The 12,844-nt window shown below is 40.7% G+C and overlaps 1 protein-coding gene across 2 annotated transcripts in view; it reads left to right on the top strand.

The window, feature by feature from the left end:
• The window catches only part of LOC143974940 (bifunctional heparan sulfate N-deacetylase/N-sulfotransferase 4-like), a 566,687-nt gene that overhangs the window by 532,437 nt on the left and 21,406 nt on the right, over positions 1 to 12,844 (top strand). For both annotated transcript variants that reach the window (XR_013272301.1, XM_077476810.1), the window contains exon 12: positions 3,261 to 3,370. Coding sequence is in view for 1 of the 2 variants with exons in the window: in XM_077476810.1 (XP_077332936.1) it covers positions 3,261 to 3,370 (110 nt within the window). In the remaining variant the exon portion in view is untranslated. The remainder of the gene's footprint in view (positions 1 to 3,260; positions 3,371 to 12,844) is intronic.

The raw sequence follows: 12,844 nt of genomic DNA, 5'->3' as shown, positions 1-12,844 counted from the left end.
GGTCCATCGGGTGGAGTGATTGAAGATAGGTGGACATTGCGGGACACTTATTTATTTATTTATTTATTTAATAAAGGAATTTTTAAAACGTGTCTTTTGTAGTTTTTACTTTTTGACACTTTTTTGGTGAATGGGTAGGGGTAATATGTACCCCTACCCATTCACATAGAGGGTGACAGTATCTGGGGGCCCCCTGGTATAGTTCAGGAGGGGGGATGCTTGCTCAATCCCCCCATCCTGTCCTCCAGGCTGCATGCTCGGATAAGGGTCTGGTATGGATTTTGGGGGGGGCCATGCCAATTTTTTTACATTTTGGTGTGGAGTTCCCCTTAAAATGCATACCAGACCTGAAGGGCCAGTAAGGATTTTGGGGGGAACTCCACGCTGTTTTTTTTTAAAATTTTGCCGTGGCGTTCCCCTTAATATCCGCCAATTTTTTTCCTTGATTTTTATCTATATTGCCGTGAGCCGGCAATACATTTCAGCCGCAAGCAATTTTAATTGAAAATTTTTCCTTTAGAAATGTAATTTTGCTGTGGCACTATAAAACACATCAGTCAGATGTGCCACTTTACATGCATACTAAGGGGACCCCCATAGCACGATATTTAAAGGAATATTTCATTTTTATTGTTTCACATTAAGTATTATTAAAATCACTGCTCCCAAAAAACTTTTTTTTGCATTGATACATGTCTCCTAGGGCAATACCCAAGTCCCTATACACTTTTTAACTTGCATTTAAGCCTCTAAAATTAGCACTTTTTATTTTTCATGTTCGTGTCCGATAGACTTTAATAGGGTTTGTTTGCATGTTTGCACAAACGTGGGGGGGTGTTTGGTCGATCCCTAGTCCTGATCTTGCACTGTTTTTTTCCCAGAGCTTAGTAAATGTGGTAAAGCTTCACTTTGCAAAGAATACCCAATCAAACATAAAGAAAATTCAAAAAAGCATTTTGACTTTCATGTGATTGGGTTATCACATTTACTAAGCTCTAGGGAAAATAATTGCAACCACACTTGTAAAATGCAGTCTATTTGCCTTTATTTAATCCACCATTATGTCTGCATGGGACAAATAGCCTAATTCTCAGGATCATCATACTGCAAGAATCCTTCCTGCCAGCCTTATGATTTGGGAGTCTTGAAAATCTTCTTGGTGCAAGGCACCTGGTCACTAAGGAGCTAATTTCCTGAACAACATTCTGGAAGATTCTCAATTATCCTTTTAATGCTGTACCTCTGAATCACCCGATCCGGTCAGATAACCCCATGGCTGAGGCTTACATCAACCATCAGGAAGGAACAAGGAGTCCCACAGATCTATGTTTTAGCCTTGTCCACGGCACTCAAGTGGAGGATGGCCAATTGACAGAAGAACTTTATCAGTTGACAACATTTGACGCACAAGAATTGTCTTTGCACCCAAAGGTGTTTCAGGGTGTTTGTAGCAGGTGACCTTATGATGTCCAGGTTCAACAGCAAGCTGCCCAAGTGTATCTCCAGGCCCAGGGATCCAATAACTTTCACAGTGAAAGTGAACCTGATCTATGCCTTTCCTCCTCTGCCACCCCCTCCTTGCCTGCTCCACAGGATTGAGATGGATGGCATTCCTGTGATTCTCATTGCACAAAACAGGTCCAGGAGGATGTGATACATGGACCTCATCAGATTCCTTGTAAATTCTTGGTGTACCCTCCCAGATTGTCCAAGTCTTCGGTTCTAAGGGTTGGTTTACCACCCTGTTTCTCTGTTTTAACAGCCTGGATGTTGGAACCCAGGTCCTGAGGAACAGGAGCCTTCTGGATTCCCTTAAATTATGCACTTGAAAGCTAGAAAATCTAATTCTTCCAAAGTCTACCATTGCACCTGGAAAGTCTAGTTCTCTTGATACAAGGCAAGGAGATTCTATCCCAGAATTTTTTAGTGCAAGAATAATCTAGTCTTGTCTTGATCAACCATCGGTCTTAAGTACCATCAAGGGTGAAATGTCAGCCTTAGCAACTCTATTACAGACACCTTTTTCCTCTCAGTCCTTAGTCATACACAGTGTTGCTCACGTTGTTCAACCTGTACATTCCCCAGTGACTCCATGGGATCTCAACCTGGTTCTGTAGGCACTTAAAAGATCACCCTTTGAACCTATTAGGAATATTCCCTTGTCTGTTTTTGCAACCGGGTGGCCCCGCCCCCTCTGACACCTATGGAACGTGAGGAAGTCCCCAATGCGTCAGAGGGGGCGGAGTCACCCAGGAATGTCACTATGTGCCCCAAACCTCAGTTATAAAAGAACTGTTACCTGCGAGGACGTGTCATACTGTCCCATGGAGGCGGGTCGGTCGTGGCTTTGGTTTTTTTTCTTTTCTATTATTTTCTATTCTAATCTTTTCTATTCAAATTTGATTTCATTCTATACGAAATTTGATTTTCATATAGAAATTTGAATTTCATATATAGATTGAAATCGAATTTAAATAGAAAAGATTAGAATAGATTCGTTTTGTATTCGAATTAGAAAAAAAAATTGAAAAATGATATTCTTTAGAAAAAAATTTGACCGCATTTTGAAAAAATCTATCGAAATCGAAAAAAATCAGTATTACCTGTCAGTGCCAATCTGTGCTTCCAGTCAGTGCCAATCAGTGCCACCTGTCAGTGCTAATTAGTGCCACCTGCCAGTGCCATTGAGTGCCAACCAGTGCCACCTGCCAGTGCCAATACATGCGTCCAATCAGTGTCAATCAGTGGCACCTGCCAGTGCCAACCAGTGCCAATCAGTGCTTCCAATCAGTGGACGGCATTCCCAGAAGAGTTGAAGCTATTCTACGGTTGGCCAACTAAATTTTGAACCATATGGACTAAGACTGGGATGCCTTTGAAGTTCATGTGAAAAGGCAGGTGTCCAAATACGTTTGACAACATTATACAATATATATATATATCATGTGTGTTTGAGCTTTGCGTTGCACACCCTAATGCAATAGGCTTCGCACACCTATGAGCATAGGATTTAGCACAGTTTAGTCATTGTTAATAACACACTACACTTAGTCAGCATCTAATTTATAAAACATATGATAGAGTCCAGACAAGTATCTGACTACATAGCTGAAAAAAGTGGTAAAGTACTAAAAACTACACTTACTCAACATCTAATTTATAATCCATATTCAGTATGTTTTCTTGGTGTTGCATTTCAAGTTATGAAAAAATAAAACACTTTGAAAATTTATACTAATTAGAACATTGTGTTATTTCAGCTGTTAATTATTGATGGGCAACATCTGAGGAGTGATCCAGCTATTGTCATGGATGATGTTCAAACATTTCTAGGAGTCTCTCCTCATTATAACTACTCAGAGACTCTAACGTAAGTATATTCCCTTTTGGCTTTTACTTTGTTTGATGAGGCACCATTAAACATTGACATAAGTAGCCTTCGCATCATTATGTATATCAAATGAGGAGTGTCGCATAATTCAGTATTACTATATATAACTTATGGACAATGTCTGCCTTGTTCAGTCATTGAAAAATATGCTCATTGCAGTCAAAACTGTGCTTTGGGAATAATTTAAAAACTCAGATCTACTTCACTTTCAAAGCACATTGTGTAAAGTACCCTCCAGAGGAATTAAGGAAAACATTATAATGTAAGTTCTGCAGTTATAAAAACTAAGAAAAATTAAAGCAACTGTGCTGCCACATGATTAATTTGGCAAAATGTGTACTTAGCTTTAGCCAGGACATGTGACATCTAGCTAGCGCTGATTGATAGGTAGACTGGGAAATTCTAAAGGCTTTACCTCTCATTCTCATTTTACACAGACATGGTGGAATAATTATATGTCTGCAATGTTATAATTAAAATAAGGGCAACTAAAGGTTAATCGTAAGCATATAAACTTGCTTTCCAATTAATGCAACTATTAAATGCTAAGGGAGAAATACTTATTATGTATTTCCTCTATAATATCCAAGGAATCCAAGTCCATCTTAACTATAGTTAAAAATAGGTAACATTGGTGGTTATTTACGAAAGGCAAATCCACTTTGCACTGAAAGTGCATTTGGAAGTGCAGTCACTCTAAATCTAAGGGGTACATCTGAAATGAGTGGAAGCTCTGCTGATTTTATCATCCAATCATGTGCAATCTAAAATGCTGTTTGTTTATTTTCCTTGCATGTCCCCCTCGGATCTACAGCGACTTTACTTCCAAGTGCACTTTTAGTGCACTTTCAAGTGTACTTGCAGTGCAAAGTGGATTTTCCTTTAGTAAATAACCCCATTGTGTAGCTGAACTCCAGGCAAACAATGAATGTTGTAAAAAGAATATATGGTAAAGTAGACTTCTTTCTTAAAAAAAAAAAAAAACATTTTTTTTAGAAAGCCTATTTAGATCTGTTTTCAATTTTCCACAATACATATTTTCACAAATTGTGCTGTGTCAAATAGTAATAAAAACACAGAGACAGTTTTTGACAATTCCTTTATTTAAAAGAAAATATATATATCACTGACCCAGCATGCACTGGTCGGTGAAGTCACAAGGGGGCAGCGGGAAAGCCCGCTTACAGCTGATGACTTATGGTTGTTAGGGACGCAGTGGCCAGCTTTCCGGCCTGCTTCTTTAACCACTTTACAACCCGGCTACAGGGCGGTTGTTTAACTCTGGGGGGATTTCAAATGACGTCCTCCCAGAATTCCACTCTCGCGCGCCCCCTGGGGTGCGCACTCGAGAGCATCCGTGACCGCCGGGTCCACAGGACCCGGCACATCACGGATCACGGTAAACGGCCGCTCATCGCGGACGTTTACCACCTGATCGATCCGTCAAATGACGGAGTGATCACTTGTAAACAAACCGGCTTCATGTTATGACGCCAGTTCCTCCCTCCCCCTCTCTGTACCGATCGGTACAGCGGAGGGGGAAGAGATCAGTGTCAGCAGTGCTGTTGGCTGCATCTGCAGTGCCCACATCGCTGCTCACTGAAAATTAACCCCTCAATTCCCTGTCATTACTCTGCAATACTCTGCAATACTCTGCAATACCCTGCAATACCCTGCAACACTCTGCAATACCCTGCAACACTCTGCAATGCTCTGCAACATCCGCCAATACCCTGCAACACTCTGCAGTGCTCTGCAACACCCGCCAATACCCTGCAACACTCTGCAATACCCTGCAACACTCTACAACACCCGCCAATACCCTGCAACACTCTGCAATGCTCTGCAACACCCGCCAATACCCTGCAATGCTCTGCAACGCCATACTCTGAGATACCCTGCCATACTCGGAGATACCCAGCCATACTCGGAGATACCCAGCCATACCCAGCCATAGTCGGTGATACCCTGCAATACCCAGCCATAGACATCCCCCCCTCCCCCCGCCCTCCGGTGCCTCTACCGACTCACCAATACGATCAAAGCCAGAATCTTTTTTTTTTCAGGCTTCCCAGCTTAGAGGTGAGATGCGGGGTCTTATTGACCCCATATCTCACTGTAAAGAGGACCTGTCATGCCATATTCCTATTACAAGGGATGTTTACATTCCTTGTAATAGGAATAAAAGTGATCAAAAAAATAATTTTTGGGGAAAAAAATGTCAAACTAAAATAAATAAAGTAAAATGAACAATAACATTTTTTTTTTAAAGCGCCCCTGTCCCCATGTGCTCGCATGCAGAAGCGAACGCATACGTAAGTCCCGCCCACATATGGAAACGGTGTTCAAACCACACATGTGAGGTATCGCTGCGAACGTTAGAGCGAGAGCAATAATTCAATAATTCTAGCCCTAGACCTCCTCTGTAACTCAAAACATAAAGCCAGTAAAAAAAAATTAAATCGTCGCCTTGTGTGCAAGCGTGTGCAATTTTGAAGAGTGACATGTTAGGTATCTATTTACTCAGCGTAACTTCATCTTTCACATTATGTAACAAATTTTTTTTTTAAGCACAAAACAGTTTTTTTTCCAGAAAAAAGCATTCGAAAAATTGCTGCGCAAATACCGTGCGAGATAAAACGTTTAAACGACCACCATTGTATTCTCCATGTCATTTTCTAGCAAATAAATGATGATTTTTACATGTAGGAGAGAAATGTCAGAATTGGCCTGGGTGCTCCAGAACGCCTGATGGCGCTCCCTGCATGTTAGGCCTCTGTATGTGGCCACACTGTGTAAAAGTCTCATACATGTAGTATCGCCGTACTTGGGAGTAATAGCAGAATGTGTTTTGGGGTGTAATTTGTGGTATGCATATGCTGTGTGTGAGAAATTAACTGATAATATGACAATTTTGTGAAAAAAAAGTAAAAAAAATCTTGATTTTGCAAAGAATTGTGGGAAAAAATGACAACTTCAAAAAACTCATCATGCCTCTTACTAAATACCTTGGAATTTCTTCTTTCCAAAAAGGGGTCATTTGGGGGGTATTTGTACTTTTCTGGCATGTTAGGGTCTCAAGAATTGAAATAGGCCGTCAGTACTTCAGGTGTGATCAATTTTCAGATATTGGCACCGTAACTTGTGGACTCTATAACTTTCACAAAGACCAAATAATATCCACCAATTTCTACTTATTTTTACCAAAGATATGTAGTAGTATAAATTTTGGCCAAAATTTATGAATAAAAAATTACTAATCTGCTAAATTTTATAACAGAAACGAAGAAAAATTAATTTTTTTACAGAATTTTCTGTATTTTTTCTTTTATAGCACAAAAAATAAAAAAACGAGCGGTGATTAAATACCACCAAAAGAAAGCTCAATTTGTGTGAAAAAAAGGACAACAATTTCATATAGGTCCAGTGTTGCATGACTGAGTAATTGTCATTCAAAATGTGAGAGCACCGAAAGCTGAAAATTGGTCTGGTTATTAAGGGTGTTTAAGTGCCCAGTGGTCAAGTGATTAAGAATATATTGACCGTGCTTTCGGCAGGTGAAAAGCTTGCCAAACGCACAGAAAATGTGGATGTTCGTAGAACACCCCAATGGGTGTTTTGGGAAACCATTAAATCCATGGTATTAGTTCTGCTTTAAGATTTCCTCTTGCACGAAGGGGTAGTCTACCTCCTCAATATATCACTCAGAAAGAAAGGCAATATTCTAGTAGTCATGATTTTTGCAGCGTTATTTGTTTTATTCCTTCTCTCAGACCCCTTTCACACTGAAGACAGTTATCAGGCATTTTAGCGCTAAATATAGCACCTGTAAAGCTCCTGACAACTACCCGAGTGCTTTCTCACTGGAGCAGTGCGCTTGTGGGACGGTGAAAAAAGTCCTGCAAGCAGCATCATTGGGGCAGTTTGGGAGTGCTGTATACAGCGCTCTCAAACTGCCCCTACCCATTGTATTGAAAGGGCAGTGCTTCCAAAGTGCCTAAAAAGCACTTCGGATGCGCCGAAACACAGGCATTTTTAACCCCTCCTTGGGAATTAAAAACGCCCTGCTAGTGGCTGAAAAGCCCCGCAAAAACAGCAGTAGATCGCTTCTAAAATGAACAGCGCTTTACTGTTAATGCAGAGCGGCCCCAGTGTGAAAGTAGCCTAATGAAGCATACACACGATCAGATTTTCCGGCAGAAAAAGTCTGATGGTCTTCCCGACGGACTTTTGACTGAGTCACGATGGACTTCCGAATGAATGGACTTGCCCACACACGAACGGACTAAAGTCTGTTCGAAAGTGCGTTCGCTTTGAACGTGACGACGTACGACGGGACTAGAAAAGGAAGTTCAATAGCCAGTAGCCAATAGCTGCCCTTGCTTCGTATTTGGTCTGTCGGTCCAATTGGACTATCCCACACACGATCAGACTGTCCGATGGAATGATTCCATCGGACCTAATCTGCCAGAAAGTCCGGTCGTGTCTATGCGGCATAAGTTTTCCCTAATATTGAGTTTGGCCTTACTAGTTAATTTCTTAAATAGGGATGCTGAACCCTCTGAGATCTTTGCTAACTTTCATATTATTCAGGTAGGTCTCCATTCCTCAGAGCAGAGGTTGTCTGCTCTGGATTACACCGTGTCAGTGGGGAAAGGTGCTCGCTGTGTCAGCTTGTGTAGGTAATTCAGTAAATGCAGGGGCCTGCCAAGGCCCATCCTGGGCACCCCGAGTGTCCAGTTTCACCTACACAAAGTGACAGGACAAGCATGCTGTAAAAGCAGCAGATGGTAATGGGGGGCCCCATGTCAGCTTTTGCTCGGGGGCCCACAAGATTTGCCTCTGTGCACCAGATTTTGCACACTCTGTATGTGGAAAACATCTAAGTAGTGCCTTATCAAAGGCATAATCCAGACTTGGGTAGAAGTTTGTATTTTACAGAGATCAATTAGAAGACTAAACCAACTACTTGTGGTACCAGGACTGTCATTAAAAATTTAAAATATTAATTTTTAAGTCCCATTTACCTCATTTGGCTATTTGCCAAATAACTTTCTTATTATATAAAGCCAGTCACCCAGGCACCTCTGCCAGACCATATATTTAGGGTAAAGGGACCTTACTTATTTCTTTTGCACTGCACTAAATTAGAGTTTGGTCATCAACTCACCCCATCCTACCTGGATATTTAAAGAGCATCTCTACATTGATGGGATCATCACATTACACTCTCTTCCTGTCTCTAGATGATAAACTGGCAGCACTGTGCAGATAAGTAGAGCCTGAGTGGCCATCAGTGATGCCCCTCCCTATTCCAGTCTGAGCCCTGCTACACAAGGGATTACTGAAAGCCATCATAAAGACACATTCATGCAGTTTTAAACAGGGTCAGTTACATTTAAAGTAAGCTTTTCAATACCTTCAAAAAATAAGAGTAAATATTAACCTTTCCCTTTGTCTGTGTTGCCAAATTCTGCTCCATCCAAAAGGAATACTATGCAGAATCATGTGCTCCTGAGAGACCAATGATAACAAAAAAGTTGATCTCCTATGCCCTCCACTGCGCACAGTGTTTTACCCTGCTGTCATCCATGTCATGTGACTACTGTATGTTTGCGCTGACAAGGTCACTTTAATTATTTTTTTAAAGGAATGTAAGGTGTGGGTTATAGTATTTTTATTGAATATATAACTGCCTGGGGTTTGGTATAATAATAATATAAAATATTTAGTAATATTTTTTAATGGTATGTTTACTACTGTAGCGTTACCCCCAAATTAACGGCTTGAGTATATTTGGTTCTGTACTCTGCCTCTCAACCCCATGAACAGTCTCAAGCCCTCTGACACACCTGGCAATAACGTTTATGTGAACACCACAGTAAAAAAGACACAAATTGTATTAAAACACAGAAATTATCTTTAATGGGAAATTTCCCAGTAATGGAACAAACGTTAGCATTATATAAGAATAATATAATAAAAAGAAAGAATATTTGAAGTGCTAGAAATTGAAAATAAAGTGCTATATATGATAATTAGGGATGAGCCCAACACCCCCCGGTTCGGTTCACACCAGAACTTGCGAACAGGCAAAAATTTGGCAGAACACGCGAACATCGTTAAAGTCTATGGGACACGAACATGAAAAATCAAAAGTGCTAATTTTATATGCAAGTTATTGTCATAAAAAGTGTTTGGGGACTTGGGTCCTGCCCTAGGGGACATGAATCAATGCAATTTTTTTTTTTTTAAAACAGACTTTTTTTGGAAGCAGTGATTTTAACCACTTGACCACTGGGCACTTAAACCTCCTTCCTAACCAGGCCAATTTTCAGCTTTCGGTGCTCTCACATTTTGAATGACAATTACTCAGTCATACAACAATGTACTCATATGAAATTTTTGCCCTTTTTTCACACAAATAGAGCTTTCTTTTTGTGGTATTTAATCACCGTTGGGTTTTTTTATTTTTTGCGCTATAAAAGAAAATACTGAAAACTCTGTAAAAAAATGAATCTTTTTTTGTTTCTGTTATAAAATTTAGCAAATTAGTCATTTTTCTTCATAAATTTTTGCCAAAATTTATACTGCCACATATCTTTGGTAAAATTAAGTACAAATTGGTATATATTATTTGTGAAAATTATAGAGTCCACAAGCTATGGTGCAAATATCTGAAAATTGATCACACCTGAAGTACTGATGGCCTATATAATTTCTTGAGATCCTAACATGCCATAAAAGTATAAATACCCCCCAAATGACCCCTTTATGGAAATAAGACATTCATAGGTATTTAGAAAGATTCATGGTGAGTTTTTTAAAATTGTCATTTTTTTCCCATAATTCTTTGCAATATCAAGATTTTTTTTATTTATTTTTTCCACAAAATTGTTATATTAGCGGGTTATTTCTCACACACAGCATATGCATACCACAAGTTACACCCCAAAACACATTCTGCTTTTACTCCCGAGTATAGCAATAACACATGTGTGAGACTTTTACACAGCGTGGCTACATACAGAGGCCCAACATGCAGGGAGCACCTGCAGGTGTTCTGGAGCACCCAGGCTAATTCTGCCATTTCTCTCCTACATGTAAAAATCATCATTTATTTGCTATAAAATTAAATAGAACCCCAAAAAATTATATATTTTTTTAGCAAAGACCCTAGAGAATACAATGGCGGTCGTTGCGGTAGTTTATCTCACACGGTATTTGTGCAGTAATTTTTTGAACGTTTTTTTTTAAAGAAACCTGTTTTGTGCTTTAAAAAAACAAAACAGTAAAGTTAGCCTAATGCAGAGTAAATAGATATCTAACATGTCCCCCTTCAAAATTGCACACGCTCGTGGAATGGCGCCAAACTTTGCTGCTTAAAAATCCCCATAGGCGACTCTTTACAATTTTTTACTGGTTACATGTTTTGAGCTACAGAGGAGGTCTAGGGCCAAAATTATTGCTCTTGCTCTAATGTTTTCATTGATACCTCACATGTGTGGTTTAAACACTGTTTTCATATGTGGGTGGGACTTACGTATGCATTCACTTCTGCATGCGAGCACACGAGGACAGGGGCACTTTATTTATTTATTTTTTTGTTCATTGTTCATTGTTTTGTTCATTTTACTTTATTTAGTTTAGTTTGACACTTTTTTCCCCCAAAAAAATTTTTGTATCACTTTTATTCCTATTACAAGGAATGTAAACATTCTTTGTCATAGGGATATGGCATGACAGGTCCTCTTTACAGTGATATATGGGGTCAATAAGACCCCACATCTCACCTCTAGGCTAGGAAGCCTGAAATAAAAAAATAAAAAAAGATTCTGGCAATAAGACCCACATCTCACCTCTAGGCTGGGAAGCCTGAAAAAAATATAATAAAAAAAAAACTATCCTGGCTTCAATCATAACAGTGAGTCAGTAGAAGCTCCGGAGGGTGGCAGGAGGGGGGTGTGTCCACTCATTAGAACGATCAAGCAGCAGAACAGCCACTATGATCATTCTTATGGTGTAGGGAAACACTGGCTGAAAAAGCTGATATCTGAATGATGCCTGTAGCTGCAGACATCATTCAGATATCTCCACACAAAGTCAAGGACGTCATATGACAGCCAGCAGAAGGGAAGTGGTTAAAACGCATATTTTTTAAACACAAAGTTGTCCATTTATACAATATTGCTAACACATAGCATGCACATACCAAAAATGACACCCCAAAACAGATTCTCCTACTCCTCCTGAGTACGGTGATACCAGATGTGTGAGACTTCCACAGCCTGGTCACATACAGAGGCCGAGTACAGCTGCGTATGGCTGAGCATGGCAGAGCATGGCTGGGTATTGCAGAGTATGACTAAGTATGGCAGGGTATGGCAGGATATTGCAGAGTATGGAGGGATGGCTGAGCATGGAGGGATGGATGTGACTGCAATTGTCACAGAGCAGAGCTGTGGGCACTACAGATCCAGCCCACAGCGCTGCTGGCATCCACTCTCTCCCCTCTCCGCTCACACTTTACCGATAGGTACACAGAAGGGAGAGAAGAAGCGACACCAGTTTCTTGATGCCGGTTTGTGTACATGTGATCGCTCCGTCATTAAACGGACGCTATCAGCGGCCATTTACCGTGATCCATGATGCAGAGGACCCAGCGGTCATGGATGTTCTCGGGTGCGCTCCCCAGGGGGAGCACGAGAGCTGGATTCTGGGAGGACGTCACTGTACGCCCTCCCAGAGTTATCCAACTGCCCTGTAGCCATCATTCGGTTATGGGCCGGTTGGCAAGTAGTTAATAATGCTTAAAGTGAAACAATAAAAGTGAAAGATGGATGGACATCGCGGGACACTTATTTTTTTTAAATAAAGCAATTGTCCAAAGCTGTCTCCTGTCGTTTTTACTTTTTTGACACTTTTTTTGGTGAATGGGTAGGGGTACAATTTATCCCTACCCATTCACATGGGGGGTGGGATCTGGGGGCCCCCTTGTTAAAGGGGACTTCCAGATCCTGATAATCCCCCCGCCCACAGACCCCCACAGCCACCGGGCAAAGGTAAAAATTGGCGCTCTTTTTTTGTTTATTGCGCAAAAAACAAAAATCGCAGAGGTGATCAAATACCACCAAAAGAAAGCTCTATTTGTGGGAAAAAAAGACATCAATTTAAAGGGGGACACAGTGCAGAATCGCAAAAAATGGTCTGATCAGGAAGGGGGAAGTTGTTAAAGTGGTTGTAAACCTTTAGTGACAACTTTCACCTACAGGTAAGCCTAGATTAAGGCTTACCTGTAGGTGCTTGCAATATCTTCTTAACCTATGTGGTTTAGGAGATATTTGCAAAAAAGACTGTACCGATGTCTACAGCGCATGCCACTGGCGGCTCCTGCGCGCATGCATGGGAGTGACATCATCACGGCTCCGGCCAGTCACACAGTCGGAGTCCGCA

Source organism: Lithobates pipiens, unplaced genomic scaffold (genome assembly GCF_037356315.1).
Source record: "Lithobates pipiens isolate NorthernLeopardFrog02 unplaced genomic scaffold, aLitPip1_a1.2 Scaffold_13, whole genome shotgun sequence".
In the NCBI taxonomy this organism is placed as follows: domain Eukaryota; kingdom Metazoa; phylum Chordata; class Amphibia; order Anura; family Ranidae; genus Lithobates; species Lithobates pipiens.
Note: the sequence above shows the minus strand (reverse complement) of the source record. Positions and strands in the feature narration are given on the sequence as shown.